The 21,035-nt window shown below is 38.1% G+C and overlaps 1 protein-coding gene across 1 annotated transcript in view; it reads right to left on the reverse strand.

Moving 5' to 3' along the window:
* Nucleotides 1-21,035, reverse strand: part of LOC128685961 (proteasome adapter and scaffold protein ECM29) — a 136,689-nt gene that overhangs the window by 108,172 nt on the left and 7,482 nt on the right. Inside the window, exons 2-9 of the mRNA XM_070083283.1 lie at nucleotides 14,686-14,816; nucleotides 14,358-14,474; nucleotides 13,889-14,007; nucleotides 13,594-13,743; nucleotides 12,169-13,167; nucleotides 11,829-12,030; nucleotides 9,691-9,850; nucleotides 2,677-2,825 (exon numbers count right to left, since the gene is read on the reverse strand). Of these exons, the coding sequence (XP_069939384.1) occupies nucleotides 2,677-2,825; nucleotides 9,691-9,850; nucleotides 11,829-12,030; nucleotides 12,169-13,167; nucleotides 13,594-13,743; nucleotides 13,889-14,007; nucleotides 14,358-14,474; nucleotides 14,686-14,816 (2,027 nt within the window). The remainder of the gene's footprint in view (nucleotides 1-2,676; nucleotides 2,826-9,690; nucleotides 9,851-11,828; nucleotides 12,031-12,168; nucleotides 13,168-13,593; nucleotides 13,744-13,888; nucleotides 14,008-14,357; nucleotides 14,475-14,685; nucleotides 14,817-21,035) is intronic.

Raw genomic sequence — 21,035 nt, forward strand, 5'->3', positions numbered from 1 at the left:
AAATAGTACCAAAAATGCTAAAATTTTTAAAAAATTTGCTTGGGTACCAAATTTCTGGGCCTGCAATTTCAAGAGAGACTACCCTGCACATAATCTTCAACTGGAAAAAGAAAAGCAAGTTTGCTATAATTCTGCTTAGTGGTCACCTCAGTGTGCCATTATGAATACCCTTTTCACAACTGATGAGAAATGGGCTGCTTAAATAGCCACATGAATCCTACCAAATTTCATTAGGAAACTATTTTAACAACCTGTGTAAAAATTACAAAGTTTAAATCCATGAAGAGGTATTCTAAAAACCATCTGTAAACCTGGGTAGCCCCCTTACTGGGGGCTACCCAGTTCAACCAATCATCCTAGATGAAATAAAAAAAATACCTCTTATTAACTATTTTTTTTAACCCTTAAAACTGTCCAAACGTAGATCTACGGTCACTCATATAGCGCTCTGATTGAAAAAAAAAAAAAAAATTAAATGAAGAGTGCATTTTTCTACATGCTATAAAAAAAAAATCTAGGGTCAGCACTTAGCAAGATATAGGCCCATGAAGTTAGCACTGGATGCTCACCTGATGGCAACATTGACTCCTGCCACTTGCAGAAGTGTTGCCAATACAGTGGACCCCCGTATAACGATCACCTCCAAATGCGACCAATTATGTAAGTGTATTTATGTAAGTGCGTTTGTACGTGTATGTTTGGGGGTCTGAAATGGACTAATCTACTTCACAATATTCCTTATGGGAACAAATTCGGTCAGTACTGGCACCTGAACATACTTCTGGAGTGAAAAAATATCGTTAACCGGGGGTCCACTGTACATGTATACCTTTTTTTCTATTTTTTATTTTAAATTATATATTTTTATGTTCTGATAATTACAATTTATAATAGTTCTTGTGATTTCATAGCCAATCTTTGTCCTGACACTAATATTAGGTACTGAAATAGTACTCAAATAGTCACAATCACACAGACAGGTGAAGATTTCCACCTGCCTGGGTCATTTACTATTGTCTAGAAACATATACAAAGTATTTATAGGTCCCAGCAATGTTTTAGACATGCTGGAGTATACCTTCAAGCATGATGTTATGAGAAGTGTCAGTAACCTGCTGACATGACATCATGTGAATCCCTGGTGTTTTGCCATGCCATTTGATGAACGTGCATTCAGGGAACCCTCACTTTATTTGCTTTCACTGTTACACACAAACACGTCTGTCTGTCTGTCTGGCTCTGCTTATGTCTGTCTAGCTCTGTTCATCTGTCTTTCTGTCTGCCTGTGTGTGTCTGCCTTTCCGTCTGCTTGTCTCTGTCTCATCGTAAAATTATTGGTTTACGAGCTGCTCCCTCATTCCTGAGCAAGTAAAAATGCATATTGCATCATAGTTATTTATGTTTTATATTTACAAGCACAGTATAGCACTTTGCCTGGAATTTTTGGGTTATCCTAGGTAATTTACACTATGTATAATAACTGTACTTATGTGTACATGTGAGAGAGAGATATAGACAGGTAGACAGTGATATAGACAGAAAGACAGCCTGAGACAGCCAAAGCCAGCCAGCCAGCCGAATACATAGGAACACAAGAAAGAAGGCACACTGCAGCAGGCCTACTGGCCCATGCAAGTCAGGTCCATGTCACCCCCTGGCTTAGACCAATAACCCACCTAGTCAAGTCACATCCACTGAAGGAAGGAGCATGGCATCAGACCTAGCAGCACCAGCTAGTCAGGTCCAACTCACACCCACCCACACCCACTCATGTATTTCTTTCTTTCAACACACCGGCCGTATCCCACCGAGGCTGGGTGGCCCAAAAGGAAAAACGAAAGTTTCTCCTTTTACATTTAGTAATATATACAGGAGAAGAGGTTACTAGGCCCTTGCTCCCGGCATTTTAGTCGCCTCTTACAACACGCATGGCTTACGGAGGAAGAATTCTGTTCCACTTCCCCATGGAGATAAGAGGAAATAAACAAGAATAAGAACTAGAAAGAAAATAGAAGAAAACCCAGAGGGGTGTGTATATATGTGCTTGTACATGTATGTGTAGTGTGACCTAAGTGTAAGTAGAAGTAGCAAGACGTACCTGAAATCTTGCATGTTCATGAGACAGAAAAAAGGACACCAGCAATCCTACCATCATGTAAAACAATTACAGGCTTTCGTTTTACACTCACTTGGCAGGACGGTAGTACCTCCCTGGGCGGTTGCTGTCTACACTCATGTATTTATCTAACCTAATTTTAGTTTCCTCTTAAAGGGGGAGTGTTAATGCAACATGACATCAGTGAATCCCTGGTGTTTTGCCATGCTATTTGCTCTAGCTGGCACTCAATTGAACTGGTGCTCCCACTAGGTACTAAGTGGTCTCAGATTTTTTTAATACTGTGAACACTGAGTGTTAAGACCCATTCTCTCATGTCTAGGCAATTCAGGCCTATTGCCCAACTTCTGAAGGAGTGAAAAATAAAACGCTGATCTACATTCGGAGCGCTACATGAGCAAAAGGTTAATCTACGTTTGGACAGTTGAAGGGTTAATTATTATGTTATGTAACTGTCTATATTTTACCTCAGGCTACTGACACTTTTATATAATGTTTATCATAACATGGTACATTATACAGAGCTTCTTAGGTTTGCAATACAGTATTAAAAAGCTTACCCGTATCCAATCCATTTTTAGGGAATAATGGGCAAAAAACAGCTCTGGGGCAACAGCTACTATTCTTAAAATTGATTCCAAGGCTGCAGCAGACCAAGCATTGGCTGCCAATTCAGCAAAGCCAATGTATCTCATGAATGGATTAGGACCTGAAATGGAAATTAAATAAAATAGCAGCCATTCAAACCTACTATTTCATTCCTTCATAAAGGACTTCTCTGTGAGTTTCTCTTCTTGATGAGGTAGCAAGTTATTCGAAAAATACAAGGAAATTACAAATACATACTGTATTAGGCATCTATGGAGATAAATAACAAAACAGCCCTAAATTTAGGTTTATGAGGTTGAGTAAGACATGCACCAGATGGGTAGTACTGTATTATTAATGTAATGGTACTGGGTTTGTGTATCTGAGAAAGTATAAAAAAAAAAGCATTTTCAAACATAATGTGCTGGGTATAATTTCAAGTTCATAGCCTGTATTTCTGTAATCCTTTCCTTGTATTATACTGTATGTACTATATACAGTGGACCCCCGCATAACGATGGCATCACATAGCGATTATTCCGCATACCGCTTACTTTAATCGCAAAATTTTTGCCGCGCATACCGATTAAAAACCCGCTCACCGATTTTCGTCCGAGACGCGTCCAATGTGCGCCCTCAGCCAGCCTCACATGTGCCGCCCGTGCCATTGTTTACCAGCCAGCCTCCGCGGTAACATCCAAGCATACACTCGGAATATTTCGTATTATTACAGTGTTTTCGGTGCTGTTTCTGGAAAATAAGTGACCATGGGCCCCAAGAAAGCTTCTAGTGCCAACCCTGTGGTAAAAAGGGTGAGAATTAGTATGGAAATTAAGAAAGATTTTGAAGGGTTTGGGGCTAACCCTGAGAAGCCTATGCCAGTTGTGGAATCCATTGTGCCTACTTCAAAAATTAAGGAAATGTGTGCACAGTGGGTTGAACTGCAAACCTTTATGGATGAAAATCACCCTGACACAGCTGTTGCAAGCCGTGCTGGTGACTATTTCAATGACAATGTTGTGGCCCATTTTAGACAAATCGTAAAGGAACGGGAGGTACAGAGCTCTATGGACAGATTTGTTGTGCGACAGAGGTCCAGTGACTCTCAAGCTGGTCCTAGTGGCATTAAAAGAAGAAGGGAAGTAACCCCGGAAAAGGACTTGCTACCTCAAGTCCTAATGGAAGGGGATTCCCCTTCTAAACAATAAGTTCGACACTCTCCCCTCCTCCCATCCCATCAATCATCACCAGATCTTCAATAAAAGTAAGTGTCATGTAAGTGTGCATGCCTTTTTCAGTTTGTGTGTATTAAAATTAACATTTCATGTGGTAAAAAAATTTTTTTTTCATACTTTTGGGTGTCTTGCACGGATTAATTTTATTTCCATTATTTCTTATGGGGAAAATTCATTCACATAACGATTATTTCGCATAACAATTACCCCTCTTGCACAGATTAAAATCGTTAACCGGGGTCCACTGTACTAGCATAATTACTCTTTCTTCTTTCTTTCAACACACCGGCCATATCCCACCAATGCGAGGTGGCCCAAAAGGAGAAATGAAAGTTTCTCCTTGTACATTAAGTAATATATACAGGAGAAGGGGTTACTAGCCCCTTGCTCCCGGCATTTTAGTCGCCTCTTACAACACGCATGACTTACAGAGGAAGAATTCTGTTCCACTTCCCTATGGAGATAAGAGGAAATAAACAACAAGAACAAGAACTAGAAATAAAATAGCAGAAAACCCAGAGGGGTGTGTGTATATATATGCTTGTACATGTATGTGTAGTGTGACCTAAGTGTAAGTAGAAGTAGAAAGACGTACCTGTAATCTTGCATATTTGAGACAGACAAAAGACACCAGCAATTCTACCATCATGTAAAACAATTACAGGCTTTCATTTTACACTCACTTGGCAGGACAGTAGTACCTCCCTGGGTGGTTGCTGTCTACCAACCTACTACGTTTATAATTACTCTTACTGTTGTCATATAAATCTGAATACACTGTCTGGTTACACGTCCCTGTACTGCTTTTATAATGAACACAATTTATAATACTAATACGTACATAGCATGTAGTCCCATAATGTCTCTATCCTCTTATTAAGTATTTTGTAATTATTGGTACAGTGTAGTAATATCCAAAAGTCAGTGTTACGACACCGTTAATATTATGAAAGTTAACCTCCAATATAAAAAGTTCAGCTATCCAAAAATTCAGTATCATCAGGAAAAAGTAACTGTGTCAACTCCCATTTTGTACTTGATTCCCTATAATTTAATCCTACCCCTCTCTCCAACACCCTAGCATTTACTTCATTTACAACCCCATCTATAAACAAGTTAAACAACCATGGTGAACTTACACACCCTTGTCTAAGACCTACTTTTACTAGCAAGTAACCTCCCTCTCTCCTACACACCCTAACCTAAGCCTCACTATACTCAAAAACTCTTTACAGCAATTAGCAACTTACCACCTATTCCATACACTTGCAGCATCTGCCACATTGTATGCCTATCCACTCTATCATATGCCTTTTCCTAAATCCATAAATGCAATGAAAACTTCCCCACCTTTATCTAAATATTGTTCACATATATGCTTCAATATAAACACCTGATCTACACATCCCACACCCATTCTAAAGCCTCCTTGCTCATCTGCAATCCTACTCTCTGTTTTACCTCTAATTTTTTCAATAATAACCCAACCATACACTTTACCACTTAACTTATTCCCCTATAATTATTACAATCTCTTTTCTCCCCCTTCCCTTTATATAAAGGAATTATACATGCCCTCTGGCAATACCTAGGTACCTTCACCTCTTTCATACATTTATTAAACAAAAATAGCAACCACTCTAACACTATATTTCCCCTTGCTTTTAACATTTCTGTCATGATCCCAACAGTTCCAGCTGCTTTACCCCCTTTCATTCTATGTAATGCCTCAGGCACCTCCCCCATGCTCACGTCTTGCTCTTCTTCACTCCTAAAACATGTTATACCTCCCTGGCCAGTGCATGAAATAACTGCCTCCCTTTCCTCAAAATATTCCCACCATCTACCCAATGCCTCCAGCTCCCCATCTACTAACTCCCCTACTCTGTTTTTAACTGACAAATCCATTAGTTCTCTAGGCTTTAACTTATCTCCAAAACTTTTTTGTATTCTCAGCAAAATTTCTTGACAGTGCCTCTCCCACTCTATCATTTGCTTTCTTTTTGCACTATCTCATCACTCTCTTTACCTTTCATTTACTCTCCATATACTCTGCCCTTTTCATATCACTTCTTTTTAAAAACCTCTCATAAGCTACCTTCTTCTATTTTTATCGCACCCTTTACCTCATCATTCCACCAATCACTCCTCTTTCCTCTTGCACCCACTCTCCTACAGCCACTAACTTCTACCCCACATTCTAATACTGTACTGCATTTTTAAAACTATCCCATCCCTTTTCAACCCCTCCTTCACTACCCATATTTACACTAGCCCACCTTTCTGCCAATAGTTGCTTATATCTCACCCTAACTTCCTCCTCACTTAGTTTATAAACTTTCACCTTTCTATTACTGTTAACATTTTCCTTTTGTCCCATCTACTTCTTATTCTAACTGTAGCTACAACTAGATAATGATCCGAAATATCTGTTGCCCCTCTATAAATATGTACATCCTGAAGCCTACCCATCAACCTTTTATCTACCAATACATAATCTAACAAACTACTTTCATTATGCACTATATATCTTGTATACCTATTTATCCTCTTTTTCATAAAATATTGGCAGAGAGCATGTATAGTCCCTTTATATAAAGGGAAAGGGGACAAAAGAGATTGTAAAAATTATAGAGGAATAAGTTTATTGAGTATACCAGGAAAAGTGTATGGTAGGGTTATAATTGAAAGAATTAGAGGTAAGACAGAATGTAGGATTGCGGATGAGCAAGGAGGTTTCAGAGTGGGTAGGGGATGTGTAGATCAAGTGTTTACATTGAAGCATATATGTGAACAGTATTTAGATAAAGGTAGGGAAGTTTTTATTGCATTTATGGATTTAGAAAAGGCATATGATAGAGTGGATAGGGGAGCAATGTGGCATATGTTGCAAGTATATGGAATAGGTGGTAAGTTACTAAATGCTGTAAAGAGTTTTTATGAGGATAGTGAGGCTCAGGCTAGGGTGTGTAGAAGAGAGGGAGACTACTTCCCGGTAAAAGTAGGTCTTAGACAGGGATGTGTAATGTCACCATGGTTGTTTAATATATTTATAGATGGGGTTGTAAAAGAAGTAAATGCTAGGGTGTTCGGGAGAGGGGTGGGATTAAATTATGGGGAATCAAATTCAAAATGGGAATTAACACAGTTACTTTTTGCTGATGATACTATGCTTATGGCAGATTCTAAAGAAAAATTGCAAAGGTTAGTGGATGAGTTTGGGAATGTGTGTAAAGGTAGAAAGTTGAAAGTGAACATAGAAAAGAGTAAGGTGATGAGGGTATCAAATGATATAGATAAAGAAAAATTGGATATCAAATTGGGGAGGAGGAGTATGGAAGAAGTAAATGTTTTCAGATACTTGGGAGTTGACGTGTCGGCGGATGGATTTATGAAGGATGAGGTTAATCATAGAATTGATGAGGGAAAAAAGGTGAGTGGTGCATTGAGGAATATGTGGAGTCAAAAAATGTTATCTATGGAGGCAAAGAAGGGAATGTATGAAAGTATAGTAGTACCAACACTCTTATATGGGTGTGAAGCTTGGGTGGTAAATGCAGCAGCGAGGAGACGGTTGGAGGCAGTGGAGATGTCCTGTCTAAGGGCAATGTGTGGTGTAAATATTATGCAGAAAATTTGGAGTGTGGAAATTAGGAAAAGGTGTGGAGTTAATAAAAGTATTAGTCAGAGGGCAGAAGAGGGGTTGTTGAGGTGGTTTGGTCATTTAGAGAGAATGGATCAAAGTAGAATGACATGGAAAGCATATAAATCTATGGGGGAAGGAAGGCGAGGTAGGGGTCGTCCTCGAAAGGGTTGGAGAGAGGGGGTAAAGGAGGTTTTGTGGGCAAGGGGCTTGGACTTCCAGCAAGCGTGCGTGAGCGTGTTAGATAGGAGTGAATGGAGACGAATGGTACTTGGGACCTGACGATCTGTTGGAGTGTGAGCAGGGTAATATTTAGTGAAGGGATTCAGGGAAACCGGTTATTTTCATATAGTCGGACTTGAGTCCTGGAAATGGGAAGTACAATGCCTGCACTTTAAAGGAGGGGTTTGGGATATTGGTAGTTTGGAGGGATATGTTGTGTATCTTTATACGTATATGCTTCTAAACTGTTGTATTCTGAGCACCTCTGCAAAAACAGTGATTATGTGTGAGTGTGGTGAAAGTGTTGAATGATGATGAAAGCATTTTCTTTTTGAGGATTTTCTTTCTTTTTTGAGTCACCCTGCTTCGGTGGGAGACGGCCAACTTGTTGGAGAAAAAAAAAAAATGCATTACTTATTACCAAACCTCTTTCTACACATAGTTCAATTAAAGGCTCCCCATTTTCATTTACCCCTGGCACCCCAAATTTACCTACTACTCCCTCTATAACATTTTTACCCACTTTAGCATTAAGATCCCCAATCACAAATACTCTCTCACTTGGTTCAAAACTCCCCACACACTCACTCAACATTTCCCAAAATCTCTCTCCTCTACATTTCTTTCTTCTCCAGGTGCATAAAGACATACTATAACCCACTTTTCACATCCAACAATTATTTTACTCCACATAATCCTTGAATTTATACATTACATTCCCTCTTTTCCTGCCATAACTTATCCTTCAACATTATTGCTACTCCTTCCTTAGCTATTAACTCTATTAGAAACCCCTGACCTAATCCCATTTATTTCTCCCCACTGAAACTCTCGTATTCCCTTCAGCTTTGTTTCACTTAGAGCCAGGACATCCAGCTTCTTTTCAGTCATAACATTCACAATCATCTCTTTCTTATCATTCGCACTACACCCACGCTTGCACATTCAAACATCCCACTTTGATGGTTTTCTTCTTTCTCTTTTTAGTAGGCTATACAGTAAAAAGGGTTACTAGCCCACTGCTCCTGGCATTTTAATTGACTTTTACAATAAGCATGGCTTACGGAGGAAAGATTCTTATTCCACTTCCTCATGGATATGAAAGGAAAAGTAAAAGGAACAATAACTATTAAAATAAAATCAAAGAAAACTCAGATGAGTGTGTATACATAAACGTGTACATGCACGTGTAGTGTGACCTAAGTGTAAGTAGAAGTAGCAAGATGTACCTGAAATCTTGCATGTTTATGAGACAGAAAAAAGACATCAGCAATCCTACCATCATGTAAAACAAATACAGGCTTTCATTTTACACTCACTTGGAAGTACGGTAATACTTCCCAGGCGGTTGCTGTTTACCAACTTACAACCTATAATATTAATGCAAGATTTCAGGTACATCTTGCTACTTCTACTTACACTTAGGTCACACTGCACATACATGTACAAGCACATATATACATACCCCTCTGGGTTTTCTTCTATTTTCTTTCTAGTTCTTGTTCTTGTCTATTTCCTCTTATCTCCATGGGGAAGTGGATCAGAATTCTTCCTCATTAAGCCATGCGTGTTGTAAGAGGCGATTAAAATGCCAGGAGCAAGGGGCTAGTAACCCCTTCTCCTGCATATATTACTAAATGTTAAAGGAGAAACTTTCGTTTTTCCTTTTGGGCCACCCCGCCTCAGTGGGATACGGCCAGTGTGTTGAAAGAAGAAAGATTATGTAAGATTGTGAGGTTGTGTTTGCAAGGGTAGAGATTGTGCACAAAGTTTGAAATAGAAAATATATGAAGGGTAATATTGTAGTGGAAAAAAAATACTGTACTAATAAAGCTTATTACAATACTCCTCTTTCATTGGATAATATTACGATGTGCCTCACCTACCTCTAACTATAGCTCCTGAAGTCACTTTTTGCTGGTGTTCTCCTACAATCTTGTGTACCAGTCTTCCTACAGCAGGTGGGTCAGACCAGAATAATCCTTCCTCACGCCCACTCTGATTGCCTGCTTCAACTTCTAAGCAATGCTCTAAATATTTCAGCATCTGGATGAAAAAATACGAAGAAATTTAATTACACCATAGTCAGTTTTTTTTTTTTTAGCTCAGGCTTAAAACTGATTTGTGGAATGCGATACCGACAAGATGAAAAATTAGACACGTGGCACATCTGGATATCTTTATTTGTAAAAATATTGATAAAGGCACTGGATGGTGAAATGTCTACAAATGAAGATATCCAGATGTTGCATGTGTGTCTAAAACTTTAAAAATTTATTTAATTAAGGGGCACAACATTAGTCAGTTTTGGTAAAAAAATAAATGTTTATTAATATTTTGATAACTGTGGCAACATTTTTACCCTGGGGTCAGCATTTCACTTGCAAACCAAATAATGGCCATACCTGCCCAATCTTTAGGGCATTTAACTGACTCCACATGACCTGCATACTAGAATATGTGATCAAATTTATGTTCTGCTAATGCCACTCTTTGGACTGGAAACTTGTGGAAGTCTAAATACTTTGTTGGCCAGCAACAGTTTCACAGTATAAAAATATGGCACTGTTAATCACCTCACAGACTTAAACAAGTGGTAAGATTTTATGTGAAAGATATTTCACTCATTTTTATTGTGTCTTGAGCATCTTGTAAAATGTTTTGCATGATGTTACATTGGCAATCCTCTCAATTTTTGTTTGTCTTATGAAGCCATAGGAAGGATGGAAGGATTAGAAATGTTGAATAAATACTCTTAATATTATACTGGTAGCATTAATAATATTATAAAAAGTATTCAGAAAGCTAAAATGGTATTCCTTGCAGAGAGTGAGGAAGCTAAGAAGAACAGCAAGGAACACTGATAAATGTCCATAAAATTTCCATATCAAACAAATCACTGAGCAAATGACTTTGATATAGTGACTCAAACACAAAACCAGTTCAATTAAGAGATTGGTTTTAATTTAAGTTGATTTGTTTCTTTATATTTGAGTATCAAACTAAACTTTGGTAAAAGAAAACATTAGACTGGGTTACTATTTTTTGGGAGGCATAGCAAGTAACAGAGCACAATATCCATCTTTGATATGGTGATACCAACACTACCAAACCCCAGTTCAATACTATAATTCTCAAATGTTGTTCTACTGCTCTTCTACATCCAAGACAGATTTACACGAGATGTGTGAAAAAAATTAATCGGGTTGACTTACACACAAGACTATTCAGTACTCTAGTATATGAGGCACTGATTAAATATCACATTTTCCATCATATAAGATACACCAATACATTTGACCCACCTTAATTTTAGGAGGAATTCTTGTGGAAAACACTTTTAATGTTCATTATCAAACATGCACTCTACTGTTACTACAGTTAACGGGCCATACAAGATACAGGGTGTGTTTTTAGAACTTAGTTTTCATGAGTGAAAAAATCGCATCTTATATAGCATAAAAAATGGTACAGTACAGTACTAACTAGTAGTAGTGATCATTACATGTCATAACTGACAGGAGCTATGACATGGGGAAAACTTAAACCCTAAAATTTTTACTCAGACCTGAATAAAATTTCATATTTCAAGAAACCTACCAGCAATATATAATGTAGAGAACTTTAAAATAAAACAGATATGCCACTTAGGATGTTAATTAATTGAAAACTAGGTGCTAAAACCAAACAAGATTCCAAGCCTCTTTAGAAGCAGCTTTAACTACTGAATAAATCTGCATTTCTACTAAACACCAAATGTTACTTCAAGATAAAGAACACTTATTGATGAAAGATTGATAGTGGTTATTCAATGTAAAGTGTGTAAAGTAAACATAAGTCATTGGCAGTGTACAAGAAGAAAGTGTACTTAGTGTTGTAAGGGCAGTATTCTATAAATGTATGCTGTAAAGTTCCTAGTAACTACAGCACTATTTCTAGATGACTGATGAAGAACATCATGTAATAAAGAATAAAAAGCCACAATACTGTGGCCGAAACAATTTACTATACAGTACTAACATACCTGTTCCATTACTGGAAGAGAAAACGGAACAGGCTGATTTGCAACATCATGCCATTTACTTCTTGGGAGTGAATCTACACGCTCCAGAACATAGCTAATAACAGCAGAGAATGGTGGTGCTTGGAATGATGGTGTTCCATCTTTGGCCTCTTTAGCTGCCTTGTATAACTGTCTTCTGGACTCTATACGAATGTCATCATGGCTGGTTAGTAAGAATTATAAGAATTACAGTCATGAAACCCAATCTCTATTGACATATCACAAAGAAGCACATATGTGGATGAGTATATCTTAAAACTTTTAATGAAAACCATACTGAGGAATTTATAATGGGGTTTACCTGTCTCCTGTAGCCACCATGAGAATGAACCTCGAAGGAACATGATCATTAGGAAATACTGATGCTGCATAATGAACAGCTGTACGCCTTAGCTGAGCATTATGATGCAGCACATGCTCAGACAAGAGGACACAAAGTTCATCTTGGCTTGACGTATTAAGCTGTTTACAGACAGGTGCAACCATTGACAGAGCCTCCTGCACAGCCAATAAGACATCTCCTTCTTCCTGTGTTAGTGCATTCATCAGGGTCTGCAGGTAATGAAGCTGCGAGGGATGCGACAACAGGAGGTTTGGAAGTTTAACGGATAATTTTGCCAAAGCTCCATATGCTAATGACCGTAGCCTTGCATCACACTTTTCTTCTTCAATAACCTTAACAACTCCACCAAACAGTACACTTCCCACTGGAGATAACTTATCTTTATCAGCATTGAATGCAATGTGGTGTAGAAATGTTACACCCTGCTGCTTCAGCTTCGTATTTGAATTTTGTCCCCAAAGGCACTCGAAGAACACTTTCAGAGCGAGTGGGGCATAATTACACGCTTCTTTTGACTTTAATAGATATGGCATAAGCTTCAGTCGAATTCTTGTATTTGCAGGATTTTTAAATTTATCTGCTGGAGTTTTATCTTTTGGCATAAGTGTGCCAAGAAAAAGAACATAGAGGGGTGCAATTACTGAACTGCTGTTCCAGTCAACGCTGCCATCTATTCTCTTAAGCTGTAGATCTGCTGCATTAGCCACAGAAAACCTTGTATCAGCTGCTCCTATAATCAACTGCAATACAACTGAGGAAGGTGGCAATACCTCAGAACTTAAAAACCTAATAACAGAAACCTTAAGCTTCTCTAGATCTTCAGGTTTAGGTGCAGTTTCTCCTGTGACTCTTTTAAAGGTGTGGATGCTCATTCCTGCTGGTACACCAGGCACTGGAGGACCCTCAGAATTATCCTGAGCTCCATCACTTGCCCTTTGTTGAGACAGTGGTGTAGCACTAAGGAAAAAAAAAATGTGTATAAAACACACACAAAATGCAATATGACATAACAGAATTGACTATATTCAATACCAACAAAATTACATATAAAATTTCAGTACTTCCAACATTTAAATATATATACAGTACTTTTATTTCAAGTCACTGCACAATTATCAAACCTTAAGTCTTCTTACACACTCCCAATGTAAGTTTCTCATAAACATTTCCATAACCTATGAATGCTATTCACTTTGATAATTCTTTTATCCAAACAACTATATCATTTATTACCTAATGTTCCTTTCAAATATGAAATAATTTCTTCTCTCAAAAGGAATGTAAGCACCTTCATTAGAATTTTTTTTCCTTTACTTAAGGACAAATATACACAATAAGTGTCATTCAAGTCTCCTCAATCAAGCAGAATACAAAATGACTGACCCATAAGGAAGGAGCAAAATATCCAGCATAAAGTCAAGCAGGAGCTTAGCAACTCCTGGTCTCTCCCGCAGACCAAATAATGATGCAGTTTTCTCGGCTGTTTCAGGAATCTTCATATGACCAAATACTGGCACCATCAATAGTAGAAGACTAAGGAAAATTTAATTATCTTAGTTAATAGTACTGTACAATGTTGTTTTATATAGTATAAGCACAGTGTAAATACACAGATGACAAAGTATGTATATATGAACATTCTGTAAGCATTCTATCATCTTCTAGATAAAACAATTACCTGTCCTGATGCTGAGAGGGTTTGCCTTCCAGACTGTTAAGCATGGAGGGTAGGAGCTCTACCTGCTTATTCAGGTCCAGTCTTGGATATCCCATCTTTATGTAGATTATAGAGAAATTCTTGGAAAAAAAAAAAAAAAAAAAGTAAGTATTGCATATAAAATACAAATCGTAATTAATGCTACAATAACCTACAAGCTCTTACATGACATACTATAGAACAAGTCTACTGTCAGACCCAAGAATTACTCAAAATAAAAGAAATTCCCCAATTTTCTACAAAGATTAAAAAAATTAATACATTTCTGTAAAAGATTGCTGTAGTTAAGACTGTACCTTAAAAGACTTGGATACCGCAAAAAGTGAATAATATTATGCATGAAATATCTACAGAAAGTCACATATTTTCTACTGGGCATAATATACTAATCACAAAATTCATTATTACAAATAAAAACGAAAACAGTTACAGTGACAAATGCTGTAGCGCTTGGATCCTGATACTGAGCCAAGAGAGATTCCACTGGCAGCTGGATACTTTCATGATCTTTAACTCGACGGTTAACATGTATCAACAACTCCATCACCTTAGAAATAAACAAGCAATACAAAATTACTATACCATATTATAAATAAAAGAGCTATCTTATGGTTCATGGTAAATTTCACATTACGTATATTGAGCAAGTACTGATTACATTATACAGTACAGTACATTGTAGTTTAGTGTATTCAGAGCAGCTGAAGTACATTAAACAAGGAAGAAGAAATATAATGCATTGCATATAAAGTACATACCTTCTTCCGAACAGGTTCATGTGGAGAGGCCAATTTCAAGATGACAGGTGCTAGGAATTTAAGTAACTCTTCCTGTAAAACATCATCAGTTGCTGCAGAGCCTATTCGAAGAAACACACGCTCTACCAACACTGATAGAAGAAAGGACCATTTAAACCATTAATTGATTTTAAGAAACAACCACACTCAGAGAGTAAACTTTAAATAACATTTCAGTCAATTCTGGATTAATATTAAGTTACAGCAAAGCAAGAAAAACTGAGAAGACCAGAAGACAAGCCATGAAGAAGGAAATGGTGGTGGCAGTGGCAATTGTAGTAGCTGTAGTAGTAAAAATATTGGTGGTGGTGGTAGAAGTACCAGTCATAACAATAATGGTAGTCATAGTTATTTGTGAATTGTTCCAACAACAGAATTGTGACTTTCATTCAACTTTTTTAATATAATGCAATATTAAAAGTATGCTTTTAAAAATAAAATTATGCAAATACTATACTGTACTGGTGGGGCTCTAACTTACAGCGAGTCCTAAAACTCACAGGTCAGTGTGCTAACCATTCATCTATGCCGACCTAACAAGTTTCATCAAACTGAATGTATTTGATAGCTGATTTTGCACTACTTCATTTAAAAAGTGAAACACAAATGAGTTTGTACATTCAAAATGCATAACATGTATTTTTTTTTTTTTTTAACAAGTCGGCTGTCTCCCACCGAGGCAGGGTGACCCAAAAAGAAAGAAAATCCCTAAAAAGAAAATACTTTCATCATCGTTCAACACTTTCACCTCACTTCACTGTTTTTGCAGAGGTGCTCAGAACACAACAGTTTAGAAGCATATGCTACGTATAAAGATACACAACATATCCCTCCAAACTGCTAATATCCCGAACCCCTCCTTTAAAGTGCAGGCATCGTACTTCCCATTTCCAAGACTCAAGTCCGACTATATAAAAAAAACGGTTTCCCTGAATCCCTTCACTAAATATTACCCTGCTCACACTCCAACAGATCGTCAGGTCCCAAATACCATTCGTCTCCATTCACTCCTATCGAACACGCTCATGCACGCCTGCTGGAAGTCCAAGCCCCTCGCCCACAAAACCTCCTTTACCCCTTCCTTCCAACCTTTTCAAGGACGACCCCTACCCCGCCTTCCTTTCCCTAAAGATTTATACGCTCTCCATGTCATTCTACTTTGATCCATTCTCTCTAAATGACCAAACCACCTCAACAACCCCTCTTCTGCCCTCTGACTAATACTTTTATTAACTCCACACCTTCTCCTAATTTCCACACTCCGAATTTTCTGCATAATATTTACACCACACATTGCCCTTAGACAGGACATCTCCATTGCCTCCAACCACCTCCTCGCTGCTGCATTCACAACCCAAGCTTCACACCCATATAAGAGTGTTGGTACTACTATACTTTCATACATTCCCTTCTTTGCCTCCATAGATAACGTTTTTTGTCTCCACATATACCTCAACGCACCACTCACCTTTTTTCCCTCATCAATTCTATGATTAACCTCATCCTTCATAAATCCATCCGCTGACACGTCAACTCCCTAGTATCTGAAAACATTCACTTCTTCCATACTCCTCCTCCCCAATTTGATATCCAATTTTTCTTTATAAGAACATAAGAACATAAGAAAGAAGGAACACTGCAACAGGCCTAGTGACCCATGCGGAGCAGGTCCATATCCCCCCCCCCGGATTAGACCAATGACCCCCCCCCCTGGATTAGCCCAATGACCCACCCAGTCTCGTCACCTCCACTCAAGGATGGAGCACTGCACCAGACCCAGCAGCACAAGTTAGTCAGGTCCAACTCGCACCCACCCACACCCACTCATGTACTTATCTAACCTATTTTTAAAACTACACAACGTTTTAGCCTGAATAACTGTACTCGGAAGTTTGTTCCACTCATCCACAACTCTATTACCAAACCAGTGCTTTCCTATATCCTTCCTGAATCTGAATTTTTCCAACTTGAAACCATTGCTGCGAGTCCTGTCTTGGCTGGAAATTTTCAGCACGCTATTTACATCCCCTTTATTTATTCCTGTTTTCCATTTATACACCTCAAACATATCCCCCCTAATTCTACGCCTTTCGAGAGAGTGCAGATTCACGGCCCTCAGTCTATCCTCATAGGGAAGATTTCTGATACATGGGATCATCTTTGTCATCCTCCTCTGTACGTTTTCCAGAGCATTTATATCCATTCTGTAATACGGTGACCAGAACTGAGAAGTATAGTCTAAATGGGGCCTAACCAAGGATATATAGAGTTGAAGAACAACCTGAGGACTTCTATTATTTATACTTCTAGATATGAAGCCAAGAATTCTGTTAGCTTTACTGCGAACACTAATGCACTGTTGTCTTGGTTTTAGATTACTGCTAACCAGAATTCCAAAATCCTTTTTGCAATCAGTAGTATTAATATCTATTATTTAGTTTATATGTGGCATGGTTATTTAACCCTTTGACTGTCGCAGCCATATATATACGTCTTATGAGGTACCGTGTTTGACGTATATATACTCATAAATTCTAGCGGCTTCAAATCAAGCAGGAGAAAGCTGGTAGGCCCACATGTGAGAGAATGGGTGTGTGTGGTCAGTGTGCACCATATAAAAAAAAATCCTGGAGCACGCAGTGCATAATGAGAAAAAAAAACTCCGACCGTTTTTTTTACTTAAAATGCCGACTTTGTGGTCTATTTTCGTATAGTATTTATGGTTGTATTCTCGTTTTCTTGGTCTCATTTGATAGAATGGAAAATATATTATAGAAATAGAGGTGATTTTGATTGATTTTACTATAAAAAGAACCTGGAAATGGAGCACAAAGTACGGGAAATGTTTGATTTTTGCCGATGTTCAAAAGTAAACAAATGATGTCATTGTCCAATAAATGTCCAAATAGTCATTCTAATATGCAGTCATGAATGGGTTGATGTAATTTTTACAATTATTACAGTATTGCAGTAGTCTGCATAACAGTAAATCTTCTATTTTTTGTTTGAATAAAATTTCAAAATAAAAAGCAAGAGTAATATCAGAGGGGCCTGGAGACATGACTGATGAACAAAGAAAATGTTATTTTAGAGCCAGGAATGTCTGCATTGTTCATTCTGGTCCTTATTTGGAAATTGTCATAATTTTTAATTTTCGTGAAATTGGCCAAATTGCAAATTTCTGACCATGTTATTGGGTAGTTGAAATCGGTAAATGCGCAGTTTCTTGTACTCAATCGATAGAAAAAATGGAGTTCTGAAGAAATAGCTATGAGTTTGGTTGACTGGAATAATGGAATTAGCTGAAAATAGGGCTCAAAGTGGGCGAAATCACCGATTTGTAAATATCACCGAGGTCGCTAACTTCGCGAGAGCGTAATTCCGTCAGTTTTCCATCAAATTTCGTTTTTTTAGTGTCTTTACAATCGGGAAAAGATTCTCTATCATTTCATAAGAAATTTTTTTTTTTTTTTAAATTTTGCAACACCAGGAGACACCTCTGGATTGAGGGTTGCGACAGTCAAGGGGTTAACTGTCCAACATTTAGAACTTTGCATTTGTCAATATTAAACTGCATCTGCCACTTCTCCGACCATTGCATCAGTCTATTCAAATCATCCTGGAGTGCTCTAGTGTCCTCATTAGAATGAATTGGAAGGCCTATTTTGGTGTCATCAGCAAATTTGCTTATGTCACTATTTATTCTCTCATCTGTCATTTATGTAAATTGTGAATAACAACGGGCCCACCGCTTGTGACGTGCCCCCATTCTGATTTCTCCCCATTTATGCAAACTCTCTGCTGTGTATTTGTCAGCCATGCCTCTTCCCAGGAAAAAATTTCTCCTCCTATTGCATGTGCCTTAGGTTTCCTCAATAGCCTCTGGTGTGGAACTCTATCGAAAGCCTTACTGAAGTCCATATACACAATATCATATTCATTACCATGATCTACCTCCTCAAACACCTTAGTGAAAAAAGTTAGTAAATTCTTAAGACAGGAAAGCCCCTTCGTAAAACCGTGTTGAGATTCATTAATCAATCTGTGCCTGTCAAGATGGCTGCGAATTACTTCGGCAATTATCTAAATCATTTGATACCCTCATCACCTTACTCTTTTCTATGTTCACTTTCAACTCTCTACCTTTACACACACTCCCAAACTCATCCACTAACCTTTGCAATTTTTCCTTAGAATCTCCCATAAGCACATTATCATCAATTCAATTCAATTCAATTCAAATTCAATTCAATTCAAAGTTTATTCTCTATAAGGATTACAATGCTGAGTATACAGAATTTGGTTATTGTGTGGTTTACATGTAGTAAAATAATAATTACAGAGTGTATCACTAAAACACCTAGCATGGCTAGGCATTTCGGGCAGACTTAGTTTAATTCTTAATTTTAAAATATTACAAATTATGAGGTAAGTTGGTATTATGGCTAAGTGACTAAATACTAGTTTGTGAGTTTAGCAATGTGAATGCTTTTGTTTTGGCATAGTACATAGTTTCAGTATTGGAGTATCACAGGCCAACTTATGACTAGTTTGGATTCATTATTTTAAGATTGAGATTAATATTTCTGTTTATGGACAAATGGGTGAGTGAGTGTAAGTGTGAACAACCAGGTGGTATTCGTATAGTTAGTTGACGGGGTGTATCAGGGAGATAAGATGTTTTCTAATGGTAGTTTTGAAGGTGATGAATGTGTCTGCAGTTCTAGAGTTTTCAGGGAGGGTGTTCCAAATTTTAGGGCCTTTGATATACATTGAATTTTTGTAAAGGTTTAGTCGGACACGGGGAATGTCATAGAGATGTTTGTGTCTGGTGTTATGCCTGTGGGTTCTGTCACAACTATCAAGAAAGCGTTTCAGGTCAAGGTTAATATTGGAATTTAAGGTAGATGTAGATTGCACAGTAGTAAGTGTGGATGTACTGAACAGGGAGTAAGTTTAGATCTATGAAGAGTGGGGGGGGGTGTTGCCAGGGATGGGATTTAGTGAATATTCTTACTGCAGCTTTCTGTTGGGTTATTATTGGCTTTAGGTGTGTTGCTGCAGTTGATCCCCAAGCACAAATAGCAAAGGTGAGGTATGGATAAATAAGGGAGTGGTATAGTGTGAGAAGGGCATTTTGCGGCACGTAGTATCGTATCTTGGAAAGGATCCCAACCGTTTTGGATACTTTTTTGGTTATGTGTTGGATATGGGTGCTGAAATTCAGGTTGTTGTCAAGGTATAGGCCTAGGAATTTGCCCTCATTATGTCTGGTAATTGGAGTGTTGTTGATCTTAATGTTAATTTGCGCAACTCTTGCTCTGCTACCAAACATAATATAGTAGGTTTTGTCAGTGTTAAGCATAAGTTTATTGGCTGTCATCCAAGTCGATATTTTGATCAGCTCCTCGTTAACAATGGTGTTGAGGGTGGCAAGATTAGGGTGAGAGATGACATAAGTCGTGTCGTCAGCAAAGAGAATGGGTTTCAGGTGTTGGGATACGTTTGGAAGATCATTTTTTGATGTATATGAGGAAGAGCAGGGGACCAAGGACACTTCCCTGCGGAACTCCAGTATCAAGTGGCCGTGTTGCTGATGCTGTGTCTTTAATGGTGACATATTGATACCTATTAGTAAGGTAAGATTTGAAATATGCAAGCGCATAGCCTCTTATACCATAATGGTCAAGTTTGTGGAGTAGTATGCCGTGGTCTACTGTGTCAAAAGCTTTTCTTAGGTCAATAAAAATTCCTAGTGGATATTCCTTATTTTCCAATGCTGTGTAAAGCAGATCTAGCATTTTTATGATTGCATCATTAGTGCTTTTATTTTTCCTGAATCCAAATTGGCAGGGGTTGAGCATGTTTTGTGCCGTTATAAATGAATATAGTCTCCTGTGCACGAGTTTCTCAAAGATTTTGGATAGCAATGGTAAGTTTGATATTGGCCTATAGTTCTTTAAATCTGTAGGGTCACCACCTTTATGTATTGGTGTAACCCTTGCCGTCTTAAGTAGTTTCGGGAAGATGCTAGTTTCTAGTGACTTGTTAAAAAGTAATGAAATAGCATGCGAAAGGACATGGGCCGCTCGCTTGTACAATAATGGTGGGACACGAGACAGATTCCCTGAGCTATTTGTAAGTGACTTTATAATCTCGGTGAGTTCCGTGGGCTCAGTAGGTGCAAGATAGAAGGAATTTGGGAAATTCCCATCTAGGTAGTCCCCTGCATGGGCATTGGTACGTGGGATTTTATTGGCAAGATTAGATCCTATGGCTGAGAAGAAGTCGTTTAGCTTGTTAGCTGTGTC

The sequence above is a fragment of the Cherax quadricarinatus genome, chromosome 9 (genome assembly GCF_038502225.1).
Source record: "Cherax quadricarinatus isolate ZL_2023a chromosome 9, ASM3850222v1, whole genome shotgun sequence".
Taxonomy (NCBI): domain Eukaryota; kingdom Metazoa; phylum Arthropoda; class Malacostraca; order Decapoda; family Parastacidae; genus Cherax; species Cherax quadricarinatus.